Raw genomic sequence first — 27,913 nt, forward strand, 5'->3', positions numbered from 1 at the left:
ACGTAGCTGCGTGCCACGCCCCAGGCAGTAACCAAACCCCCGTTCACCAAAGCATTCTTGTATGTGGCACCAAGACCATTAACTTGGAAACCATAAAGCAGATAACATTGGATAGTTTTATTTATTTTTTTATAGACAATCCCACAACAGTTTTAAAAGCAGTTGCCAATTATAAATATTTAAGTATCATCTTAGCTCCAATATTAGCAAACATGATTTTTTTTTTTCCACAATAGCATTTTCTCACATGCACTGTAAAAGATTTGTAACAAGAAGATGTAAATGATTGGGACTAACATGGCGTTACTGGCGGTGGTGGCTGACAAAGCTGTTGTTGAAACTACTCCACACTTGGCACATTTGAGCGTCAAACCGCTATGAGGCTCACTCATCTGACTGCAAACAAACAGAACACCCACAAAAAGAACAAAATATTGAATTGTCACCAAAAAAAAACGTTGCTGCTGCAAGTTAGCTTTTAATACGATTTCATGCAGAAAACTTTATTTATCAAAGTGAATGCTCTAGGTTGTTTTAAAGACGCAATTAACACCACACATTATTTTTGTAACATTATACCTTTCAGTAAGATGGGCCTTTGTTGCATGCAAAGCATATACCCATCAATTATACCATAAATGGCCCTTGTATCTACAGATCAAAACTGCCCAATACACTGAGTTAAACATAAGCATGTGTTTGTGTAGACATACGGTGAAAACCCTTTATTCAGACCTCTAATTATCAGACGCCTTAGGACTCCTAGCTTCAAAGATTTTCATTGTCATTTGCAGAAGGGACATCATACCAACTAAAACCTTCTGAAATGTAAACATGTATCTCAGAAGCCCGATATAGGAAGATATATATTTTAGGTCTTTAATCATTTGTGGAAGATGTAGCCTTCATCTCAACAAATTCATTATTTTGAAATTTCTCACAGCCATCAATGTATTATCTATATTTTAGGATGATCTGAATATAGGAGCTGATGAAATTTGATGAAATATTAGTTTATAATAAGAGGGGTGACAGTTGAATGCTTTAATAAAACACTTTAACATTAAGTTCAAAATATTCTTTCTGAACATTTTTTCATAGACTCCAACCTAACAGCATTTAAATGGTCTATTCTAGTCTGGAGGATTTTTCAGATACAAATTGAGATGTAAATTCAGATACAAATTATTCAGATTCAATCTACTATATCATGGAAGCAAAGTCATGCTATACAAAAAAACTTTACACACATTTTACTTTAGAAAATAATCCCTTGAAAATTACTGATTTATTAAAATACAACTTTCTTATGAAAAACCAAAAAGAAATTACTTGATTCAAAATCAAAACATCTTGAAATAATTTTCCATGGTATACTTCTCTCGTCAATTCTCTTGTGCAGTTAATGTTTGAAATATATGTTTTCCTAGTGTGAAGGTTCCTCAAAAAATTAAAACTAGAACTACCCTATGACCCAACAATAGCACTACTAGGAATTTACCCAAGCGATACAGCAGTGCTGATGCATAGGGGCACATGTACCCCAATGTTTATAGCAGCACTTTCAACAATAGACAAATTATGGAAAGAGGTTAAACTCCATCAACTTTTTTCACTAATTCACATAATTGCCCTAACTATATATTTGAGTGTCTTCAATCTTGTTAAGTTCCATCAGATTAATATTGAAAAGACATGACTTGTTTATTGTTTCCTTTATCAGAGAAGATATGCTATTTGGTATGATGAATGGATAAACAAGATGTGGTTTATATATACAATGCAATACTACTTGGCAATGAAAAAGAATGAAATCATTTCATTTGCAGCAACATGGCTGGAACTGGAAGGTATTATGCTGAGTGAAATAAGTCAGTCAGAGAAGGACAGATATCACATGTTTTCACACATATGTGGATCTTGAGAAACTTAACAGAAGTCCATGGGGGAAGGGAAGGGAGAAAAATAGTTACAAACAAAGACGGAGGGAGGCAAACCACAAGAGACTCTTAAATACAGAAAACAAACTGAGGGTGAATGGGGAGTGGGGAAGAGGGGAAAATGAGTGACAGGCATTGAGGACAGCACTTGTTGAGATGAGCACTGGGTGTTGTATAGAAGCCAATTTGACAAAAAATAAAATAAAATATACCTACAGCAAACCATAGGTGACCTATAATATTTATAATTAAAGTACATGAGAACCATAAAAATAAATAAAAATAAAATAAAATAAAATAATAAAATAAAATAAAATGTTTTCCTAGTAGGTTTTTCCAAAATAATATTTAGTGGGCATGTGTTAATAAAAGTGGCAGTACAGAGAAACATCTTAAGATGGTCATAATTCAGAATGTCTGGTTTGTTTTAAAAAGTGCACTCATTTGTGAACAGTGCTTGGATGAGATAATAAATCTGAAAGCTATTAAGTAGATTGATCAGTAGACCTCATGAGAAAAATCAAAGCTTTTAGAGTTAGATGTGAGGGTGGGAAATTATGATACTAAATTATTCATTTTACTGATTCAACCCAAGACTTATGTACTGGCACATGTGCCCAAACTTTCCACAATAAGTAAGCAATAGTCTATTCAGTTTGGATCATGAGTGCCTCAACAGGCATGCTAATGTGTTTGAAACTTCTCCCAAAGGAGTACCTATACCAGTATTCTCCACAGTAGCTGCACATCAGATATATCTATCTATATATCTATATATAGATATCTACATATCTATATATAGATCATCAGATAAATATATATCTATAGAGATATCTATATATCTATCTCTATCTCTATCTATCCGTCTATATAGATAGAGATAGAGATAGATATATATCTAGATAGATAGATAGACCCCAAAGACTCCAATTTAATAGGGTGAAGGCATTTGTGTTTTTTAAAGCTCCATAGATTATTCTGATGAAAAGCAGGAATTCACATAATTGCAACTATATATTTGAGTGTCTTCAATCTTGTTAAGTTCCATCAGATTAATATTAAAAAGACATGACTTATTTATTGTTTCCTTTATCAGAGAAGATATGCTATTGGGTATCTGTGCTTTAAATACAAATGTGGTTTTCTCAGTTTAAGGACTCTTTGTCTCTAGGCTCTAAAACAAGATTGAAAAGCCAAAGGTGACTAAAAATTAATTTTACTATATGGTACGAATATTTTAGCTTTGAGAAAAACTAATTTGTTCTAAGTATGGACTTTCCTGAAAATAAATCTGAAGTCAGTATTTGAAATGCTTATTTCTCTTTAGTTGAGATTGATTGTGACTAAAAGGCTATACATACTTCCTTCAGTCAGGACTAACTGTTGAAAGCTACACTTGATGATAACTGGTTGGGCACTTTTGGAATTTGACTATTAGATGTATATGGAGCAGAGGAAAGATACGTTATCCAAGGAGACAGAATATTTTCCCCTAGTTTGTATGACCACTACAGAAATTAATACAGTATGAAGAACACATAGTCTAAATGCAGAACAGGGTTGCTGCAATGGAAATAAAATCTTGTTTCTTTGTTACAGGGGAAATTATACATGTATAAAATAAAAAGTGTCAACGGTTAAAAAAATTGAATTTCCCATAAGTTCAAATGTTACCATATTCACCAGGGCAGCAACACAGTCATTTCACCCAGATTATGCTGTCTACTCGTGCAGGGTCTTGAGGTCTACAAGTTTCCCGTCCCAATTTTGTTTTTCTTTTGCTTAGAAAAAAAAAATTTGTCCGATTGGTTTATTGTTGATACCATGTAAACTACCTGAAAAGAAAATATTACCCTTTCCCTTTGGAAAAATCTCATGATACTTGTACAAGATCCTGGTAGTTTCCTTAACTTATGTAGATGAGATAAAACCAGTTTAAAACAGTAGATAAGAAAGTCCCATTGAAGAAAAAGGGAAAAAAAAGTGAAATATTTTGCTTGAGATGTTCTAAGAAGACACATGCCATTTTGTCTTTTCATTATTTCCATTTTTTTTTTATATAGGATGTGTTAATTACAATCAATCCCTTTTGGGTAACTATATTTTACATGTTAGAAAAACTTAATATAATTTGGGTATTAATAAACTTGTCAAGACACTGTATTTTTAAATATTCATTCACTCATTCCTTTATAAATAGTTATTGAGCATAAACTATGCTTGGTTAGTTTATAATGATTAATTATACAATGGAGGAAACAAAGAAAAAATGGGAAGAGGAACATATTTGAGTCTAAATAATAAACAATGTTTCATAAACATATCAAGTCATAAACATGATATATATATTTTTTCAATCTGAAATGGTCAATATTTACAATTAGGGGCATCAACTGTTAAGTTAATTAACTTCCTGCTCAACGTTTCCATAGTTAATTCTGATTATTGATTGTTCACTGAAGTCTTTATGATTGCCTTCACTGATTCTCTGTGAAGTGAAATAGCTTCAAACACTTATATATACATATATTTTTAAAGTATTTTTTAATGTTTATTTATTTTTGAGAGAAAGAGAGACAGAGTAAGAGCAGGGGTGGGGCAGAGAGAGAGGGAGGCCCAGAATCTAAAGCAGGCTCCAGCTCCAGGCTTGGAGCTGTTAGCACAGAGCCCAATGAGGGGCTCAAACCCTCGAACTGTGAGATCGTGTGACCTGAGCCAAGTCGGACTCTAAACCCACTGAGCCACCCGGATGCTGCTTATCACTTATATTTTCTAAAAAATTTCCTTCAATAACATTTTGAAATAGCAAATTTCAATCTATACATACTTCGGCATAAATTGCATTTTATATTATAGAAAGACTTTCTTAACACCTAGAGTTATTAACTTGTTGATAATTCTTTTCTGCTTTGAACAGTAATCAACATTCTGCTTTTTTATACACATATTAACATTTTTATTTCCTCAATAGTGGCCTTTGAACCAGAAAAACACTGGCTCCATTTTGCCAGTAAAACAGATGTAACTTCTAATACTATTTTTATAAATAGACGTTTTAAAATTAATGTGTAGATTAAAGTGGATAATTTCTAAATTCACAACATGACAAAGCTGTCATTTCTCTTAAACATATGTTTTCTCTTACAAAGAGCTATGTGAATCAAACTGGATATTACATATAAAATGATTAAATGAGAAAAAAATACTAACTGCAAATGTAATAAATCCTTAGCTTTATACTCATTCTGATGATCTCATCTCTTTTTTTTTTTTTTTTTTTTGACCTCAAGGTCATCAGTGGTGGAATCATAGATGCTTGATTGATAGAAATCAGGGTTTTTTCTTCATTTAACTCATCATAAAAATAGCCACAATTGGTTGAATGAGTACTTGTTATTTGCTACTCTAATGAATCCTTTATACACATTACTCTATTATGAAGCAAAAGTGATTATCCCCATTTTACAGGTATGAAGACCGAACCCCAGAAAAATGAAATAACATGCCGAAAGACACACACCGCTAGTAAACTACAGAGCTAGATACTGAGCATGGCTTTATTTAAAAACATTTTTTTACCTCAAAGCTTTCTCCTAACCACTAACCCCCACGCCTCCAATTAATAATACACGTGTGTGCATGCCACTAGTTGCAGAAGTGAGTTTCCATACACCATACTCAGTATGGTCAATTTATTCTTATATAATTAATCTGGGCAGAAATACTGAAGCTATTGCTCCAAGTCCAACCATACATGGCAGAATAATAGTGTGAAAGCTTCAAGTTCAAGTAGTACAGAAAGCAGTGTCTGTGCAGGTTCAGGTTTACCTGGTTAAAGATACTATAGAGACTCATCTGAAGTGAAAAGTCTATGGAGACTCCTCTGACGTGTTGGCCCCTCTTTGAAGGGAACCTCCAGTGATGTTTTGTTACATCACTGCAGTTCTAATGTTTGATATTAATGGTATCAAATTTTTATATTTATATTTATATTTATATTTATATTTATATTTATATTTATATTTATATTTATATTTTATATAAGCATTAAACCTAGTCTTTTACCAGGGGAAAACATACCTTGGTTATCTTAGAAGTCATTGCATAGATTATAAAAACATAAAGGACTTAAAATTCTCACTGGTCAGTGATCAAATACTATGACTATTAAATAGTACTATAAATTAGTAAAGAAATAACAATTGTAGGGTAAGTTTTGAATGAAAGTACAGCTAAATAGAAAGGAGAAAGCTATAAACTTTTTATAAGAAAATATACACAAGAAAATTCAAAAGCATTAAGATTTCCTTTAGATTTCTACAAATTTGTAAGATGAGGTGACTATGTAACCTTAAAAGGCTGGTATATCAATCTGCTTATGGAATGTTATTAGTCATTAAATGTGGTGGTATCATAGTAACAGTAAAATTAAAGGAGATGCTTTCCTAAATTTTATAAGTGGTTAAAATGTGCAAATGAAAATTAAAAATAACTCTTCCTAACAATTTATAGTCAAAACATCATAAAAAATGAAAATATATGACAAGAATACTGTTTCATTAGTGATTGTTTCATGTGAAGAAATTTTCTGATATATACAATTAATCAAAGAGAATCTAGTATTTTTGCCCTAGTAGGAATTGTTTGTCTCGATTCCATTGTGTCACATATCAACATTATGTTTGATCTACCCTCCTGTCCATTGTGATGCAAACTAGGGGGACTTTGAAAATGTTCAACTAAGGAGAAGTATTTTTATACCCCAATGTTTACAGCAGCATTATCAACAATAGCCAAATTATGGAAAGAGCCCAAATGTCTATCAATTGATGAATGAATAAAGAAGATGTGATACACACACACACACACACACACACACACACACACACACACAGTGGAATATTACTCAGCCATAAAAAAGAATGGTCTTGCCATTTCAACAACATGGATGGAGCTATAGAGAATTAAGCTAAGTGAGGCAAGTCAGGGAAAGACAAGTACCATATGATTTCACTCATATATGGAATTTAAGAAACAAAACAGATGAACATAGGGGAAGGAAGAAAAAAGAGAAGGAGGGAGACAAACCATAAGAGACTATTAGCTATAGAAAACAAACTGAGGTTTAACGGAGGTCAGCAGGGGATGGGCCAAATGGGTGATGGGCATTAAGGAGGGCACTTATTATGATGATCACTCTGTTGTATGTAAGTGATGAATCACTAAATTGTACTCCTGAAACCAATATTACACTATAGATTAGCTAACTGGAATTTAAATAAAACTTGAAACAAACAAACAAACAAAAGAACAAGTATTTTCACTCCAGCCTTAACATCTAATCTTCTTATCTTACAAACGAGCAATACACACAAACAAACCCAGACTTTCTAATGGTCTTAAAATTATTTTTAGATATTAATTGCATTACTTAAGAATAGCACATTGAAAAAAAAAATCTGAATGGCAGACTCTACCAGACACATCGGTTCATCAGGAACAAAATTCAAGGCACAGTTAAAATGCAGTCAATGATGATCTGGAATTGGAGTATGGGATTCACTGGTAAGGAACCTACAAAATCCACCAATTGCAGCTTACCCGGCTCTGTGTTTGAGCTTTTTATCTAGGATCCCATCTCTGGAAACAAGTTTATTAAATACCAAAATGCCAATCACCATGTTGACCTGTCAAACAGAAACAAAGGTTGACCTTTCAATGATATTGAAGGAAATTAGGTCCCTGTTTCTCCTGAAAACCCTCTTTGATTAATTTATAGCCATTTCAGAATTATAAACTCACAACAGTAGTGATAGAAAGCACTTGTCAAATATTTTATATGTGCATAAAGGAGAACAATTTAACAATGGTGTGTTAACTTTAAAGTTTTAAAGTACATTAAGTACATTAAATTTCCATGCTTTGCAGTTAACACTGAGGAGATTAACATTCAATTGTCTACCTTTTAAACAGTGCCATAATATGTGAGTCTGGCATTCTAAGTCACCCCTGATTAAAATCAATTGTCTAAATGAGTTTTACCCTATGAGAGTCAAAAGATTTTCAGTCTCACAGTGTGAGACTAGATTGAGCCCTGGCAGCCAAAGGTGCTAAGAATTTGTCATTGTCCCCAGAAGTGAGAAAAGATTGTCTAAATTCCTCATACTGTGTAGCTATCTCTCCTATGGGTTGGGGGAGCATTTTGATGTACCATGCTTTTTTAGACAAAAGAGAAAGCCTATTCAACTCACCAGCATCCTTTAGGAGATGGATACTAACATCAACTCTTAAAATGTGCTCTATTGAACACTTCTCAGCATTTTCTAAGACTCTCTTACCCTCACTTAAAAGATCTTTGCGCATAATACATCTGAAATGAAATCACACATATTTTTCTCTCTCAAGTAAAATTGTAAAAAGCTGTAGAGATGGCTGTGGTCTATTTGTAGCAACTTATTATGATGAGCGCCCACAGTTCTCTAACCTACCAGCACTTCCTGACAAAGGAATCCAGTCCAACGCTGAGACCAAGATAATCAAGGAAAAATATTTTCTTTTTGCCTTCCTGCCCCTTACCCTCCATGATCAATGGAATCTTGGTGCGTCCCCCAGTGCAAATGATGAAGCCTTTACATTGAAACTAGTGGTTCACAAAAGTCTGTTTTAAATTAAACAGGATGACTGGTTAAGAAAAAAGAAAAATTCCTTTTTCCCAGAACATTGGCCAGATGAAATATAAAGCTGAAATCTGTTTAACTGCTGGTATAAGGAAGATCCAAAGCAACTGATAGGTAGGGACTTATTAGGAAGTGTCACTCTTCATAGCTTTCTGACAAGATACCATTTAATCAAGAGAAAGACTTACTCATCTTCACATTTCTCATTATATGAACTAGGAGAAAAAAGTGTATTCCATGGATTCTATTAATCTACAATTTAATCATGAGGGAATCCATCACTACTCCAAAGACCATACTTTGGTTTTTCAATTATACATATACTCTTTGTTTCTCCATTTTAGGGTTATATGTATATTAACTTGGTACCTTAGGGAAATAATTCAATTGATTAAATAAGAATTCGATGCAGCAGACAAAAATGTGCCTAATAGCTTCCATCTCCCTATGCTCTTCTCTAAGACTGATGCCTAGATTTTGTCTTGTGAATCATGGACAATTTCTGCTCCCTGCTATAGTTTAGAGGATGGAGAGCAAATGTTAAAGAAAGAAAAAATCATATAGAGTTATTAATAAAGATATTGCTAGCTTCCATATATGCAATGAATTGTTCAAGAAACCAAAGGGTAGTTCTCCAATTAGAACTCTAATTGCACAGTGATGTGGATCTTTGTATTTAATTCAGACCATTTTCCCCCTTACATTTTCATTTAAAGGTTTATTAGACAAGAAAGATTTGTATTGTAATCTAGAATATCAAAGTGAGAGAACGAAAGGTAAATTGGTAGCAAATTCCATGTTCCCATAATTAAATATGTAAAGGAATTATTTAGTGATTCTAAAAAGAAAAAAAATTAAATCCTTATGCACAAAATACGGCAGGGGTTCTCAACTCGGGGGTGATTTTTGCCCACAGGGAATATTGGGAAATGTCTGGAGACAATTTTGATTTTTGCCAACCAGAGGATACTACTGGTATCTATCTAGTAGGTAGAGGCCAGGGATGCTGTTAAACATCCTGAAATATACAGGACAGCCCCACAACAAAGAAATATGTTATCCAAAATCTGTGCACTGAGGTTAGGAAACTCGGACACATGGACATAAGTTTTCTTATTGACATTTGGTAGCAGCAGCAGTTACTAAGATTAAGCGATCTTAACAACGATGGAGATCGCACAGAATGGTGCAAAGTGAAATGATAATTGATTGTGTACAGTAACAATGAAGAATCGGTTGAAACTTTTCAAACTTCTTCATAAATGTGAAACTACTGTAAGAGAAATCCCACACTCGCATGTTCAGTATTCTTCAGTCTTCAAAGTAAGAGTATTTTAGAGTACTAAAGGACTAAAGAGCAGCTGGTATTCAAATTTAAGTAGTAATTAATAATGAAGTTATAATACATTCTACGTTAAAGTTTCTTTACAGTGAACACAAAAATTGTCACTGTAATTGAAGCCAAGTAGTCTTTGATAAGAAAACAGAATGAGTAGATTTTGATGTTTTACCAGGACAACAGCAGCTGCAGGTCCAACAAAAGCGTAGAGTAGTCCTCCTTCAAGAGAGAGCCAGCAGCTAAAAACAACATCAGACAAAAACTAACAGAAATTAGTGATAAGTGCTAAACCATTGAAGTGTGATACAAATTACTTAGCGTTCAAATTTGGGCCCATTTTGAAGGTTTGTAATTAAGCAGAAATGCATGGAGGAGGTGGAAAAAGCGAAAATGAGAGCATTTGATGCGTGAGAAACACTATACACCTTTCGCAGAAAAGAAACTTTTATTATAAGGCCTTACTTTCAGGCAGTTAAAACATTTTAGACAAATTACTCTTCCAGTGAGATTTTTATATTGACTTTTAGTACAAAGGTGACTATCACATAAGTTTTGTAAAATGGTGCTCTGTATCCATTATGAAAATTTTCAAATGCTCTTTCAAGCAAGAACAGCATGCTTTTAGAGTCTTGCGTATGCCATTTATGTGTTCTTCCTTGAGGCCATTGAGATATTGGGAGAAATTGGTTTAAAAGCCATCACTGAAAGGAACAAATAATATATATTTTGTGTGCTTGTTTTTTGTTCTGATTTTACTTTTGCCCCAGACTACTAACAAAATTCAGTAAAGATAAGCTTCTGAATAAAAATAAGTGTGGCTGTGTTTATTTCAATTACTAAGTTCACCAGGAGATGCAGGTTTGTACTGATATTGACATGGTAACCCATTTAGGTAAGAACATTTATTCTCTCACAGTAGAGAGGCATGAAGAAGGCATGGGGCTTGGCACTGGAGGCTTTGCAAGGTGGCCCATCTGCATGTGCATAGTCCAGGAATATAAGGAAATATAAGGAATGTAGGAAAACACCAGGAGATGTTTTATCTCTGCTGATGCAATGAGTCACACTTACTACTTCTTGCATCTGCTTTTGACATTTGACCCTGTCAATATTAGTTCTAGGTCCACAGAATCATCATGCTGCCTCCAAAATTAACAACAATTAACAATAACTGTTGTATATTGCTTCTAAGGATACACTTTTTCTATATTGGTTGTGGTGGTGGTTACCTGACTTAGGCATTTGTTAAAACTCACAGAACTACACACTTAACAGTGTGAATGCTGCTCTGCATAAATTTTATCTTAATTAAAAATTTTAATCTAGTAGTTATACACACACACACACACACACACACACACACACACACAGCAATGCATGTATCGATATATACCTAAAACAAATGTGTGTGTATGTGAGTATTCGAAGTCTGCATTTAGTTACTTCTCCTTGCCATAACAGTGAACAGATAAAATTCTACTTTCCTACTTTGGGGGTGATAATTTAATATCTACATTTTAAAATAAAACACCTGGGCGAAAAGCCTGTAGTCTGATAGAACACTGTAGTTTGGTGTCTCTGAGACTGCCACTGATTTTCTACTGTATTTTTGTGAGTTAATCTTTAAACTGACATATTACTCATTATATTGTGCTCGGTTTCAATCACAAAACTCTTTGAAAGTTGGAACCATATCATCCATAATTCCTACCTCTTGCTATATCTCCAATACAGTGCCTTTCAAATACTGGATTTATACTGAAAGTCATACTCCTGTAAAAGGTAATGGCTTAAAGGTAATAGTGCTGTAGTAAGCACTACACTACAACATACGCTATCAGGGAGTTTTGCTTGTTTGTGTGTTTATAACATAGGTGGCAGAAGAAAAACAAGTGCTCTAATGACATGAGTTCTTTAAATTCTTTGGAAATGTCCTTTTGTTGGGCAGCTGAAATGATGTCTCTTCTCACAGTCTCCATTTGGATGGGCCCACTAGAAGGACTAATTAGCACTAATTCCCATCTCAAACCTGAAGACAAACAGAAAATCTCACTTTAAAAATTTATACTTGTAAGAAGATGCGCCCATCTTTTTCTCCACTTCTCAACTGCCTCCTCACCTTGAGAGAGCAGATGAAATAAAATATGAAAGTGCATTGTTTTAAATTTTAAATATTTCAATATAAACTTTATTTATAAAATATCTCTTGAATTTATCAGTGTTACAGCTGTGATAAGGATGGGCTGATACCCCACCCTCTTTCTTCCCTCTAATTTCTCCCACAGCCTAGGCATTTTCTGATGTGTAATTTACTGATCCCCCTGATCCTTAAGTTTCAGTATTACCCTAACGCGGCAACAAAACTTGAGCTGATCTTTCACAACTTGGTTGATACTAATATACATTATCATCAGTGAAATTAGAAGCTCACATCAGGATCATATTCTAAAAGGTAAACATCAAGATTTATCCAGATCTAAACAAATGCATTTGAGATTAAACACACAAAGTAAATATTGAAATATTTTAAAAATAAAATTCATTGTCCTTATGAAGAAATGTGAAATTGAAACAAGGATTCTGAACAGGGCTTCACCATTTACTTCCTAACCTCTGCGCATTTCAGCTACCTTATATCATTCCTCACTAATGTGATTTCTACCATTGTTAATGACTCAGTGACAAAATGCAAGCCATCAGCAGTGCCAACCAAGACTAATGGAGCATAGATGATGATTTACTTAATTATAAACATGATTTATCACTGTGGATGGACTTACTAGTGATCAGTGCCATATCCTTTCGTCCTTGTGAAGCCTACTGATGTGGCCACTACTAATGCTGGTAAACCTGCAAGAAAAACATGGTCAGACTTCACGTTCAGCTGTAACCACTGTGCACTCTGGCTCAAGAAAAGCTAGGACAGACTCAAAATGCTTACATCGAAGCAACTACATTTGGATGAATTCCTTCATAAAGTATGTTTCCATTACAAAATTTCTTTCAAGTACAAAAATATGAGAGCGACAGCTGGGTTTTTAACTCAGTGCACTTCTCTAATGTTGCTAGGTTACCACCACATTTGACATGGGTTTAAAGGAAACTAATAACAGAGATTTAGTATATCTTTTAAGTTATTTTTTCCCTAGGGGTTTACACTGTTATAAAGGAAATTTATAGTTATAAAATCAGAAAGGCAAAAAATGGATGTTCTGCTGTGATAGAATATCACAGAAGTGGAACATTTCAGGTGGCCCCATATTGATTCATATCAAGTTGTACTTATTATAAGACAGAAAAAAGTAAAGCATTCATGTAATTCTTTCTTTATGATTTACTTATAATAACAAGAGTGTAGGGCCAAATTAAGGGCCCTCAGGAATTAATTTTGGGGCTTCTTGGTCATGCTCCTTTTAGCAATCCTGAATGAAGGTCAGAAAATATATGCCAGTTTCGCTTCATGCACTTCTCGGTAGGTATCACTCCACACATTGCTCAGTCCATTTTGGAATTCAATTGCCCGCATACCTGTGCCAATTCTGACCTACCAGCTTTTAGTTTATGTTTGTCTGAATCATGCTCTCCTTACTCAAGTTCAAAGGAATGCCCCTGTGTTTTGGTGAACAGAGCTCAGTCTAATCCATGCTGTTTAATTATTTTACAAAAATTGTAGTCATGTCTTCTTTTCAGGAAGGTGATGTTTGCCTTTTCAGGTTGAAAATCCATCATCTAATCACCTTCTTGAGTCCCCTCCACCTACCTTCTTTCTTCCTATCATTTCCCCTCCTTCCTGCTATTCTCTTCTGTGAGTCTTTTCAAGTAACACCACATTCCTTCATGAGGTTTAATGACAAAAAATATGAAGGGCATCTCAGAGGGACACATCATATTTTTAAACAAATATGGGCCTCCCCCACCCCGTACACATACACACACACACACACACGGATATATATAGTTGACTTGTTGACTGACTACATCAAGTTCATTAGAAAAAAATTCTCTTCTGGGTCATAGCTAAAGCATTAATAGTCTTCAACCTGTACAATTTAGGGTAATTATTTCCCCAAATTGATTACATTGCATTTTGCTGTACAGAAATTCACATGCCACTAATCTGCCACCTCCCAGAATTCTTGATAGTCTAGCACCACTGCCTTAGCTTTTTTGCTATTCAGAGTAGTTTAACATTATCTGTAAACTTAGCAACCAGCTGTGAGCCCTCTCAAGATCTTTAGTAATGACACAAAATGAGGTAGTTACCATTCTTGAAAACTGCCACTTTTTATACTTAGGTAAAGTCACTTACCTGCATTCTATATTTCTTGGATCTATGGCACTGATTCATGACAAAAGTGTCCCCTGATTCAGTACCAATTTAACTTTAGAAGGTCTTTGTCATGAAATTCAGACAAAAGTTTTATGAAAGTGCAAGTAGAATACATTCTCCCATTTGCCTGTGTAAAGAGCCCTAATATATTAATCCTACTTTTTCCAGTATGAATTATTCTGTTATTGTAATAAGTCCACTTATTTGTAATTTATCAGCCTCCATCAAGCATCCTATTCTCCAGTCTTCTGGTCTATTAGGTATCTGTTGTATATTTGGTCCAAAATTCCCCATTTTTTTTAGTTCAAGTATTTCAGAACTCAAAGGCAAAAATGACAAAATCCTGAGGTTTTCTGAAACTAGTTTCTTTAAAGTAACTAATTAATTCTAATGAAACTAATTAATTCTAATTAAACATTAGAATGGGCCTTATGAAATGCACAGATCTTCAAGATGCCCATTTTGTAAGGCAATTTGACAGAAACTTTTCCTAATAAAGAAAAGCAAACAACGAATTAATTCTCAGTCTGTCAACAATTCTGTTTTTCCTTTGAGGATCCCACACACTAGTCACAAGGTTTCATTCACTCTCTAAGTGGACTTTCTTCCTGTGATGGACAGCTGTAGTCCTTAATTGTTTTGAGCTCTCTTGGAATGGACTTCTCAAAGTTTTCTTGTGGGGAATATGTGACTAGCACCTGTTTTGAGCCCTGAACACTGTAAGACATTTTGCATTTTCAGAATGTATTAGCAGAGAACACTTTGCTGTACTGCCTGTAGCTATCCTAGGCTTCTTCTTACATCACTGCTTAACTGAATGGCTATGTGGTCATCCAATATTTACTCCTTCTTAAAGTTCCAAATGCCCAAAGAATGTTCAAAAATAACCAGCTTCATGTATTTCCACTTCCATTTATCAAATTGGACAAAAAAAAAGTAGCTTGGGGATAATCACACTCTATTGCTTCATTATATGTGTTCAAAGTCATTTTAACAACAAGAGCATGAAAGGGCATATTAATATGCTTACCCCATCCAAGGCACAAAAAACGTTTCCTTATAAGCCGGGTCCTAATTTTTCCAGTCACAGCCATATAGGACTGCCACGCCTCAGTTAAAACCCAACAGAACGAAGCCAGGAAGAAAAAGTGCAAAAATGCAGTGGTGGTTGTACAGATGCTCTGTGGAAACAGAAAAGACTCACACTGAATATAGTGGGGGGGGGATGGGGGGTGGGGGGTAATCTTGTGTCCTCCAGAGGACTGTTCATCTTCAACTCATTGCTTTTATTTCAAATATCTACCTCTCCTGTGTGACAGAGTAATTATTTACAGAAATTAGAAACCCTGCAGTCTTTATGCTGCATATGATATGTATGATAGAAAAAAAGATATGTCCTAATTCCATTTGCATGTTCAATTTTTTATAAGGAGAAGCCTGAATGTAAATTAAAACCCAAGGGAGATTACAATTACTACTTTACTTGGAATTTTTTTTTTCTTGAAATGTAATTATGGGAATGGTCCCATTCGGTTTAATTTAAGTTGCAGACATCTTGCATAACTCTTTTGGCTACGTTCTTGATCCTTCCATTTTATCTGATAATTCTTTGTTATTTTATCTGGGTTGATGTTAAGATTACAACCCAACAGCCATCCAAAAGGAAAAATTGCTTTTATACAAGTGTGATATTCAAGGTAGAAAAGTATAAAATGAGATTTGGCTAATAGCCTAGTGCAAAAATAACATAAGTATTTTTAAGTACTTAATACATTGTTCTTTATTATTGCATTACAATGTGTTGTATGTAATCAAATCATTTTGAAAAGTTAATCGAGTCACTGGCAGTACACAGCCATAATTTCATAGATATTTCACTTTACACAAGTTAATCATTCTGAATGTGCCAACCATTAGTTACTCGTGACTCATCTGCGAAGGTGAGCAGCTGAATTTTGGTAGAAGCTGCTCCTTATTTCACTACTAGTATAATGTCTTTGTGTAAATCTTGTTAAAATGCAAGTCTTCATAAATCAGAATCAGTAACTAAACTAAATTTAGTAACTAACTAAACTTCCTCTGTCAGTCTGTCTTGCTATTCCCCAAAACTGAAAAGAGCAAAACACAGAACTAGAAAAACAATCATAAAAAAACCTCATTAACAGAGAAATAAAAATACAACTCTCATCTTCCCACCTCCACCCAATACACTGTTAAAGCCAAATGTCTTTTAAATTTTTGGCCCAAATTATTCCTATTATTTGTTTATTCTCTTGAAATTCACCAGATGTTAATTCGTCTTTTCAGTTCTTTTAATCCTATAAAAAGAACTTCACCATGCTTATCTCTCCAGGTTGTTTTAAATGTTGAGAGATAATGTACAGAAGCTGAGTAGCACCATGCTAGGCATATAGCAAGTGCATCAACTGATTATGACCATAGTCATCATTATTTTAAAAACAGTACTAAAGTGTTACCAGTTGGTTTTCAGCATGTGATTCCTTATTTCATGTAGCACTTAAAAATCCTAGGTTACTTATGTTTATCCTCACAAAGATGACAATTCTCAGTATGATAAAGTCATGGATTTCTAGAACCCTTTCCTCATACCTTTACTCCTATTTCAGGCATAATGTAGTCACTTGAACCAACTGTGATTCCTTCTATACTTGAGACATTGAGACTTTTCTTCCAGGTAAGGGTTTAAATATCTGCAGGCTGACTACTTTTGTTCACTCCTGATCTACGGTTCCTAATCCCAATCTGAATTTCAAAGATAACTCTTCCATTTAATACCCATAGTTACACTTTCTAATTCACCTGTCATTTCCTTCCACCAGTTGGTCCCATCTCAATTGTATGTGCTAGCAAAATTATTCCTTCCCCATTTTAAACTATCAATATAAGGTTGTATAAAACAATGTAAAAAATATTGCAATATTAAATGCTAAGTACTAGATGCACTGAGATTTTATAAGAAATAATAAAATGCTCACTGTGTCAATACAGAGACTTTTAATTTGCTCTTTCTATATTATGTTTGTTGCTTTGGGACTCTGTTACACACTTTAATTCTAATACAAATTGAAATGGATGCAATTTGGGGCTACTGACATTTATCTCAATAATTCATGTCTCTCTAGACAAGAATATGGCCACAGTATGCGTGGAAAATGTGTAGTAACTACAGAACTAAGACCCATTTTTATGAGCAATCGCATTCTACTATAATGAGATGAATATTCATATATGTCTAGAAACTGTTCTATAAAGGAAAGCTGTCTCAACCCAAAGAATGTATATATATGGAAAAAGTGGTCTAAAGTCACAAAACTAATCTTATGTGAAGAGTACAACAAAATCTATGTTCCTGAAAATAAAGAGAGAGCTAATTTTTCTTCATCATATGAATTACTATAAACTCAGACATTGCACATGAGACACACATGATTTTTCTGATAGATTCGATAAGCTGTCTTTTTAAGATACAACTTTTATAATAGCAATTTTCAAATAAACTATTTTCCACATGTGTCATCTCAGTTTCCACATGAGTAGCCTTTCTAATATTCAGGGTTCAGGATTCCTTGATTTCCTTTTTCCACATAACCTATATCCCACAGTGACCATCTCTTGGATCCCCTCAGTACTAGAGACTTTTACATTTAGAAATCTCACTCTGGTTCTATTTTTCTATAAGCAAATTTATATATTGTCATCTGTTCAATTTTCCTACTACTGGACTCACTGTCATGACCTCTAGTCTTACAGCCTCTCCTTATTCACCTGTGTGTCTACTTTTGACTCCCACAATAAGTGAGTCTTGACAGCTTGCCATTCCAAACCTGAGACTCACTAGCACCTCAAGTTCATCATCCAATTCTTCTGCTACACCTGCCTTGCCGAATCTCAATTTGGTCCTTTACATGTGCTGAGTGTGGCTGACAAATATTACAAAACTTGAAAAGGTATTTAAATTGGCAAACTGAGCACCGTTCATACCTGTCACCCTCATGTATATTATTCACCCCAAATCCTCAGGGATAATAGAAAAGATTTCATAAAATTAAAGAAAAGAAGTATAAACTGTGGTAGAGTAGAGATTGTGAGAAATATCTAAAAAACGAGCAGATGATGGCAGACAGAAGGATACCCCAGCTCAAAGCTACACATAAGGAGCAGAGATGAAGACATGGAAATAGGGGAGTAAGATACACAGATGACACACAGTTCTAACATCTGTTTGAAACTACGTTCAGAAGGAAAAAATAGAGAAAATTTCAAGGAAAGGCAGCATTTAAAGAAATATTATGGAAAAACTTCTCAGAACTTCAAAGATCCTCTGGTCTAAAGGATAAATTGAAGATAAAACACACACACACACACCCCTAGTTACAGTGTGATGAAATTTGTGAAGATCAACGATAAAGAGAAAATCTTAAAAAGGTGTCAGAGTCAAAAGAAAAATTACTTACAAAGAAATAATCAAGTTGGCATCAGACTCCTTGTGAACAACCCAGGATACAAGAAGACAAGTAGAATAATACCTTCAGCATTATAAGGGAAAATAACTTTGAAGATAGATTTCTACACCCAGCAAAACTATTATTCAAGTGAGAGGCAGAAATAAATATATTTTTATAATTAAAGGAACCTTGAAGTTTACTACTTCAGGATTCTCTCTGAGAGAACTGGTAGACAACATAAGCCAATAAAAAGAAGAAATCCAGGAGGAGGGAATAGGATAAAAGAAGTAATGGGCAGCAAAGAGAGTGATGAAATACATTAAGTCTAAAAAAAATGTTTATTTAAAAGCTTAAATATGTTTTAATTTTAAAAATATGGCCACGTGTATATAAAATTCAAAATGATAGTAATGAGGGTTAAAAGGTGAGAGAAATAAAAGTTGCAAGGAATTGGGGGAAAATGAAAGTATGCTAAGCCTTTTTTTGTTCTCAGGAATATTAGAGATACTAATTGACTTGAGATGTTAGAAAAATACGCTTGAACATGTATGTTAACAATGTTAAGGTAACCACAAAGAGGTACAAACAAATAATATATTTATAAAATAGTAGAGGAAAAATAGAAGAAAAAAATTATCAGCCTAATAAAAGGCAGGAAAAAGAACAAAAACAAACTAGAAAATATGATAAATAAAAAAAATAACAAAAATAGTTCCAAACATATACGAAATTATAGAAATGGGAAGGTTTTAAATTCATTAGCTAAAAGTTATGGACTTTTTTAAAAATTTTATTTCAGAAGGAGAACGTTTGAGTAGGGTAGAGGGGCAGGGGCAGGGAGAGAGAATCTTAAGCAGGCTCCACACCCAGCACAGAGCCCGATGTAGGGTTCAATCCCACAACCCTGGGATCATGACCTGAGCCAAAATCAAGACTCAAACACTGAACTGACTGATATACCCAGGCACCCAAAAGTTAAGAACTTTCATATTGGTTAAAAAAAAATCAAAATCTAGTAATTTATTTACAAGAGACATAGCTCAAACCTGATGACACAGGAAGACTGGGAATAAAGAGATAAAAAGACTATATTAAGCAAATGCTAATATGCAAAAATCAGATGTCACAATGTTAATATTGAAAAAAAGCATTAAAAGAGATGAAGGACTTTTCATGCTGATAAAAGGAGTAGGTGATAAAGAAGTTTCCAAAGAACACATCTCTGTGAAACTAATAAGAATTTTTCAAAGTGTGTGAAACAAAAACAGAGAAAACTACAAGAAAAACTGTGAAACTAGGTTTATAATGAAAGACAACATACAGCTTTCATAAAGTCACAGGAAATTTGGGCTCTTTCCATAATTTGGCTATTGTTGATTAATGCTGTTATAAATATCAGGGTGCATGTATCCCTTCAAATTAGTATTTTTGTATCATTTGGGTAAAAGCCTTGTAGCACAATAATTCCTGGATCCCAAATGCCCATCATATGATTAATGGAAAGATGTGGGGTACACACACACACACACACACACACACACACACACACACACCCCATGGAATAGTATCCAGCCATAAAAAAGAATGAAATCTTGCCATTTTCAAGGACATGGATGGAACTAGAGAGTATTATGCTAATCGAAATAAGTCAGTCAGAGAAAGACAAATACCATGTGATTTCACTAATATGTGGAATTTAAGAAACAGAACAAACTTGGTGGTGGAGGAAGAGAGGCAAACCAAGAAATAGCCTCTTAACTCTAGAGAACAAACTGATAGTTACCAGGTGGGAGGTGGGATGATGGGTTAAACAGGTGATGAGGATTAAGGAGAGCACTGTTGTGATAAGCCCTGGGTGTTGTATGGAAGCAATGAATCACTAAATTCTACACCTGAAACTATTACACTGTATGTTAACTAACTGGAATTTAAATAAATAAATAAATAAATAAATAAATAAATAAATAAATAAATAGTAACAGTTATATACAGATACACAGAGTCACAGGAAAAGTGGAGAAAATGATAACATGGAATATTATAATAACAATAAAAGTGATTAATCTTTCTTTGATTAATTACTATATGTAAGAAACAGAGCATGTGCAGCTCTTTAACATACAAAATACAGAAGTTAACTACTCCTAAGAAAGTAAAATAAAATAAATTTGAGGAAGTTTATTGCAGGGCACTTTTTGCAAACAGCAATATGATAAAATTATAAATCAAAAACTAAAAATTATAATACTGTACCTCTTGGGGTAAAAGCTTTTAAATAGTTCATGAATTAAAGAGAAATTAAAACATAAATTATAAACTATTTAGAACTGAAAAACTAGGCAATATATATTTACATCAAAATTTGTGAAATTTTGCTATGATAGTACTCAGGATTATTAAAGCCTTACATAGAAAAATAATAGAAAATGAAAATTAATAGGCTACTTAAAGAAATCAGAAGAAATGTAATACAGACAAAACCAGAAATAAAGTGTAAATAAAACATACAATAAAGTTAACCTAACCTAAATAACCTGAAGTTAATAAAACGGAGGATAATTTAAAAGGCCAATAAAATAGGTAAACCTTTGGCAATTGTGACCTTTTTAAAAGATGGAGAGGAGACAAATAACATTAGAAATCAAAAAAGTTATTAAAAGTATCATAGAAGAATAGTATGTACTATGTACACATGAAATTGAAACCTACATAAAACGGACATTCTTCTAGAAAAACAATCAAAATTGGCATGAGAGATAAAAAATAATTTTGGATAAAATTAAAAGGTAATAAAGGAAATAATCCTCCAAAAATGACAAAAACTTCAGAAAGATTTATAAGCAAATTCTCCCAATCTTAAGGAATATATAATCACCAGTTAATAAGACATTTCCAGGAAAAAGAAAAATACTAAAAGATTGATTCATTTTATAAGGTTAGCATAACACTGACACCAAAAAGAACAAGAAAACTGTAAGCCACTTTAATTTATCTACATAAATGAGGAAGTATTAAGTAAAAGATCAAACCCAGAAGTATAGTAAAAGCGTAATAAATCATTATCAAGTAAGAGTATGTCCAGTAATGCAGAATGATTTTACATTAAAAGTGACCTCCATATAATGTATTTATTATATTAGCAGATTAAAGAAAAAAATGTGATCATATCAAAATATGGGAGAGAACTTGTTAAAATTCAAAACCCAATTGTCACTTAAAAAATCTTTATTGCAAATTATGAATAGAGAACATTCTTAATAAAGATTATCTCTCCAAAATTTATGACAAAAAACATATTTAACAGTGAAATATTAGAAGAATCCCCATCAATTATGAATAAAAAAAAGTAGGTCCACCATGACCTCTACTATTCTAAGTTGCACAGATGGTCCTCACCAAAACAATACAAGAAAAAGCAATAGGAAAGGAAAAGACAATACTGTCATCATTGTAGAAATGTATCTCCTTACTGAAAACAAAAATACTTATTCAAAGGAATACATGCACCCTGATGTTTATAGTAGCATTATCTATAATAGCCAAATTATGGGAACAGCCAAATATCCATTGACTAATGAATGGATAAAGAAGATGTGGTATATATACATTAGACACATAATGGAATATTAGCCATAAAGAAGAACGAAATCTTGGCATTTGCAAAGATATGGATGGAGCTAGAGAGTAATATACTAAGTGAAATAAATCAGTCAAAGAAAGCCAAATCCCATATGATTTCACTCATATCTGGAATTTAAGAAACAAAACAAATGATCTTAGGGGAAAAAAGAGAGAAACGCAAACCAAAAAACAGACTCTAAGCTATAGAGAACAAGGTGATGGTTACCAGAGGGGAAGTGGGTGGGGAGATGGGTTAAATAGGTGATCGGAATTAAGTAATGCACTTGTGATGAGCACTGGGTGTTGTATGTAAGTGTTGAATCACTAAGCTGTACACCTGAAACTAATACTCCTTGTATGTTAACTGGAATTTAAGTGAAAACTAAAAAAATAAAAAGAAATATATCTCCTTATTAGGAAACCCAAGAGGATCTATTTTTAAACTATTAGAAATAATAAGAAGAACCAAAAAAGTAGCTAGATACAAGGTAAATATAGAATAATTACATTTCCTGTACACTGAGATCAATATACAAAATTAATTTTTCTATACATTAACAATATCCATTGGAAAATGTAATACAAAATTCTAATTAATTATGACAGCTTTATCTCTCCTCCCTCTCAAACCATGCTAGAATGACCACGTGTTTAAGCCACAGGATAAAGAATAGACAGTAGACAACAGTGAACTCAAGATGTTCGCAAATTCAGATGTTGAGGGAAGATGGCATAACTGACTTACAGTGGCAGAGAATGTTGTAGCCTAAGTGCTTATAGAGTGTGGGAGGTGGTGAAGGAAATATTGATAGTAATGGGCCCAATTCACTCTGCAGGCCTTCAAAAGGTTATAATATTTGGAAACAGAAGGAGGACCCAGGTTTGCATGGGGCTGAAAAAGAGAGAGGTTGGTTGAAAAATCTATATACAAAATAGCTGAAATTCTGTGTTTCCTCCCCAACTTAATGCAGTCCAGCACTGTCATAGGGAGGTTAAGTCTCTGGAAAATTGAATGCGTTGGGTTCAGAACATAAGCATCAGTCTCATTAACAGGTAGGTGTACAAGGCAGATACAAGTGTAAATATTAAACAGTAAGCACTCTCCTCTCATTTTTCCTTTACTTCTGCTCCCAGAATGCCAAGTCAGAGATTAAAATTCACCCCCAGAGAGGGGGAGGAATCTTCATTGCTGGCTCATCCAAGAGGAGCACACTATGAAATCTAAGTTTCTTTCTCCTTTCTTTCCTTCTTTCCTCCCTCCCAACCTTCCTTCCTTCCTTCCTTCCTTCCTTCCTTCCTTCCTTCCTTCCTTCCTTCCTTCCTTCCTTTTATCAGGGTGAAATCTACCTTTCAATAAGTCCATCTGTCTATATAGAACTTCAAGTCACTTTTTAGGGCCTTGCTTTTATATATGAACACACAGATAATTGAGAAAATCTTCCAACATGGAAAAAAAAAGGTCAAGAAAAGAAAAAATAGGGTACTAAGGAGAGACAATAGAGGTAACAGAAAAATAAAAATTTCAAAAAAGTCTAAGTTCTTCAGAAACTGAGAAAAGAAATTGCACCTATAAAACAAAATCACTAGGGAAAGATTATCAGATAAAAGAATAGGTCCTATTTGTAATGACAATATAAACTATAAAACAACTCAAAAACATTTAACAAATATGTGCAAGAGCTTCATGTAGGTAATTATAACATTTAATTAAAGATACAAAACAAGACATAAGTAAATGGAAAATACATTATGGACATGAATTGGAGACTCAATGTCATATAAATGTTATTCTTTCCCAAAATGCAGTTCCCATCAGATCTTAATTTTATTTATTTATTTATCTATCTATCTATCTATCTATCTATTTATTTATTTATTTATCAAAATAAGTCAACTCTAAGTCATAGAGAAAAACCAAATACAAAGAAATAGTCCAAAAAGTCTAAAATTAAGAAAGAAGCATAGAGGGTTTTCCTAATGATATAAAACAGAATAATATGTAGTCAGATGATTACTATCCCTGTTTTGCACATGAAGGTTTGGAGAGACTAAGTAACTTGTCCAATCTCTCATTATTGATCAGTGAGGAGGAGGAGTTAAAACATGGTTTCCACCTCCAGGTCTTGTGTACTTCCTTAACCACCTCACTCTGCTTTCTAACAATATTTTTTGCACACCCATAGTCTAATCTTCAAAATCATTTTTATCCCCTCATTTTCCTCCTTAGTCTAAAATCAGATAACCTTGCCTTCAACATTACTGATGAGGTACAGGCTACCCATGTTGTTGAGATCTTCATATTCCCTGTGCTCCTTACTTTGAAATTTCTCCCTTAATTTCATCTATTCCTTTCTCCTTTCCAAAGTAGAACCCTCCCCTTCCAGGAGATGGTATAAGAGAACCAAGACAGGTCCCCGGAGTCGCACTGTGGGTTCATACCCTCACGGCTGCATTTACTGTTTGTTACTTAAAATCTCCTTGCCTCTCTCTCCTCACTATAAAAATGAGCATAATAATAGCATCTACCTCATAAGGCTGTTGTAAAGATTAAAGGTCATTATACATATAAGCTTGATACATAGCAAACACTCTTGATCCTATATTTGGTCAACTGTATACTCTCCTCCTTTAGTTAGTTCCCATGTTCCTATATACATAATCTCTTAGCCTACAAATCTGTTGAAATCTATCTTTATCCACTCACGCACCCAACCAACCAATCAGCCTTCTTTTATTGGTTTATTCACACTGGTTCTCATTGGGTTGTTCTCTTTCTTTCCAATCATGGTCAAATTTCTTGAAGGGCTAAGCTAACCATCAACTTCTTTACTACCAACGTACATATTTTTTGTCTATCTAGCATCTCCCCTAAATTTCTTTCTTACAGGAATCACCCATGGCTTTCTAATTTCCAAATCTAATAAATAGAAGTTTCTTAGTTTGCCCCAAATACTTTGGACCTTAACATTCTCACATGTTATGAGATTTTTCCTCTATGATATTTAAAGATTTCCCTAGCTCTAAAATTCTACAATATCATGAATACTATCTAATTAAAAGTCTAACTGAGCTATTCATGTCTTCTAGAATTAATTCTGGCAACTTATATTTTCCCAGAAAATTATCCATTTCATTTATATTTTCCAATGTCTTACTATATAGTTGTATATAATGTTCTCATAAATTTTAATACTATTTTTTACTTCTAACTTTGCTTATCTATGTTTCCTACTTCTTATTTAGTTTATCAAAGACATCTGTTTTACTAATTTATTTCAAATCTTAACGATTCCTTAAGTCCAACTACAAAAATATTATTACATTATTACTGGGATGAACCTTTTAAAGTGTAAAATATAACTATTCTTTTCATTTGGCAGACTTTCAAGGATTCTAAGAACAAAATACTATGTTTACCTTATTCCCAACCTTCAAATAAATCAGAGCGTTAGCATTTAAAAATAACCAATCGTAGGCAACAATTATGTAAATATTTCAAAAAACAAAAGAGAAAATGCTTTTGATGAGATATATATTAAAAAATTCCATGGAATATAAAATGCAGAAAAGCTTGCTTTTGCTAGAAATATGGAAAACAGAATTTTGAGATGAAGCACTTAAGGAGAATATTTAGAAACTCTCAAACAGTATCAATATCTGCATACTTTAATTACAGTATTTATGGAGAAATCAAGAATTACCAAAATTACTGCAACATTTAACAATCTTAGACAAACAAATCATTCTTCCATATGAAGCAATTCTTATTTGAATTATTTAGATAATTTTCTCCACTCACACACTAATTTGTCTAGAATAAATAACCAGACAACATGATGACTATAGTGAACACTACTGTATGACATATGTGAAAGTTGAGAGTAAATCTTGAGTTCTCATCATAAAGAGAAATATTTTTTCTTGTTTCCTTTTCTTTTTATTGTATCTATATGAGCAGATGGATGTTGGCTGAACCTGTTGTAATCCACTTCACAAAATATGTAAACCAATTATGCTGAATGGCTTAAATTTATACAGTGATGTATGTTATTTATTAATAAAACTGGAAAAAGTAAATTATAAATACATATGCCTTGCTATTTATATTGAATAAAACATGTACAAGATCCAAAGAATAAAAGTCTGAGATGTACCTGTAACTCCTTACATGTGAATGATGCCATGGGAAGAAACTCTGGTGTATCACCACAGTGATTTCAAAGACAGTTTTTTTAATTTTTTTTTAACATTTATTTAGTTTTGAGACAGAGAGAGACAGAGCATGAACAGGGGAGGGGCAGAGAGAGAGGGAGACACAGAATTGGAAGCAGGCTCCAGGCTCTGAGCCATCAGCCCAGAGCTCGACGCAGGGCTCGAACTCACGGACTGTGAGATCGTGACCTGAGCTGAAGTCGGACGCTTAACCGACTGAGCCACCCAGGCGCCCCTCAAAGACAGTTTTTTAAAGGCTGCACTAATAACTGCCTATTCACATTTTTCAAAAAAAGTGGTTTTTATAGGCTTAAAATAAAATTACTGTAAGAGTGAAGTAAGGTAACAGGTAAAAATGGCTTGCACACAAAGATCACATATAACTTCACATCTAGTAAGCACTCAATAAAAAATACTGTTAATAATAAGGTCATAATTAAAAGCTTAGTCAAATACATGGGTTGATTTTTATTTGGCAAAACAAACATAACTGAAAATGTTTGAGATTATGTTTTAAAGGAAGACAAAAAAACTAACTTATCAAGTTACTACTCTGCCTTAAACATCAATTTTGCAAAAGTGCTTCAAGGTAAATATTTTATAAATTAGGAAAAGAAGCTCAGAGAGATTAAATAACTTAACTGAAGATACACAGGAAGCAAATGAAGCAGCATGCCCTCTTTCCATTACAACATGTTGTTCTTTGCTGTGAACGGCCCTGATTTTGCTGATGTTTATATTTATATGGTTATACTATACTATATACTATATATATAGTATAATTTCAAGCCAGTGCAAATCTTTTTGAAATAGCCATATATAGATGGTAATAAATAGATGTTATTATATAGAAACAAAAACCATATTAAATTATTAGTCTTTTTTTTCCCCAAATCACCACCAACAGAAGAATGTACCATTTAAAAGCATAGTTTTGGTTACATGGATTCCATCAACACATGTGCAAATGTACTTTGAGGTTATGTGGATAGAGCACCTCAATCCCAATGAGATGGATCGTTAAAACCAGTGTGCATTGTGACCATAAGCTCCATCATTTCATAAAATTAAATTAAAGGTTTTATTATATTAAGACTTTAATCAGAGCTTTCTGCTAATGTCACTTCATTCAACCCCCTTCATCCCCTAGCTGCTGTGACATGCTAGATCAACAGCAATGTCATTTGTAGACAACTGACAAATATCTCTCGTAGACCCCGATATTTAGCCTGTAAATTTTCCTCTTGGATATAATGCAAAATATGGATAGAAGAAATATGATAGGCTTTAGTTTAATCTTGAAAACTCTTGGTTTTTCATTAAAAAGT

General features: G+C 33.6%; 1 protein-coding gene across 5 annotated transcripts in view; it reads right to left on the reverse strand.

Annotated features, from left to right (window-relative positions):
* Nucleotides 1-27,913, reverse strand: part of ADGRB3 (adhesion G protein-coupled receptor B3) — a 721,030-nt gene that overhangs the window by 53,427 nt on the left and 639,690 nt on the right. For 4 of the 5 annotated variants that reach the window (XM_053904766.1, XM_019417653.2, XM_019417650.2 and 1 more), the window contains 5 exons: nt 15,317-15,467; nt 12,737-12,806; nt 10,129-10,195; nt 7,542-7,627; nt 298-396 (listed from right to left, as the gene is read on the reverse strand). In XM_053904766.1, coding sequence (XP_053760741.1) covers nt 298-396; nt 7,542-7,627; nt 10,129-10,195; nt 12,737-12,806; nt 15,317-15,467 — 473 coding nt within the window. The remainder of the gene's footprint in view (nt 1-297; nt 397-7,541; nt 7,628-10,128; nt 10,196-12,736; nt 12,807-15,316; nt 15,468-27,913) is intronic. The other variant, XM_019417654.2, reaches the window with a different exon arrangement.

The sequence above is a fragment of the Panthera pardus genome, unplaced genomic scaffold (assembly GCF_024362965.1).
Source record: "Panthera pardus isolate Hobbes unplaced genomic scaffold, ASM2436296v1 HiC_scaffold_17, whole genome shotgun sequence".
Taxonomy (NCBI): Eukaryota; Metazoa; Chordata; class Mammalia; order Carnivora; family Felidae; genus Panthera; species Panthera pardus.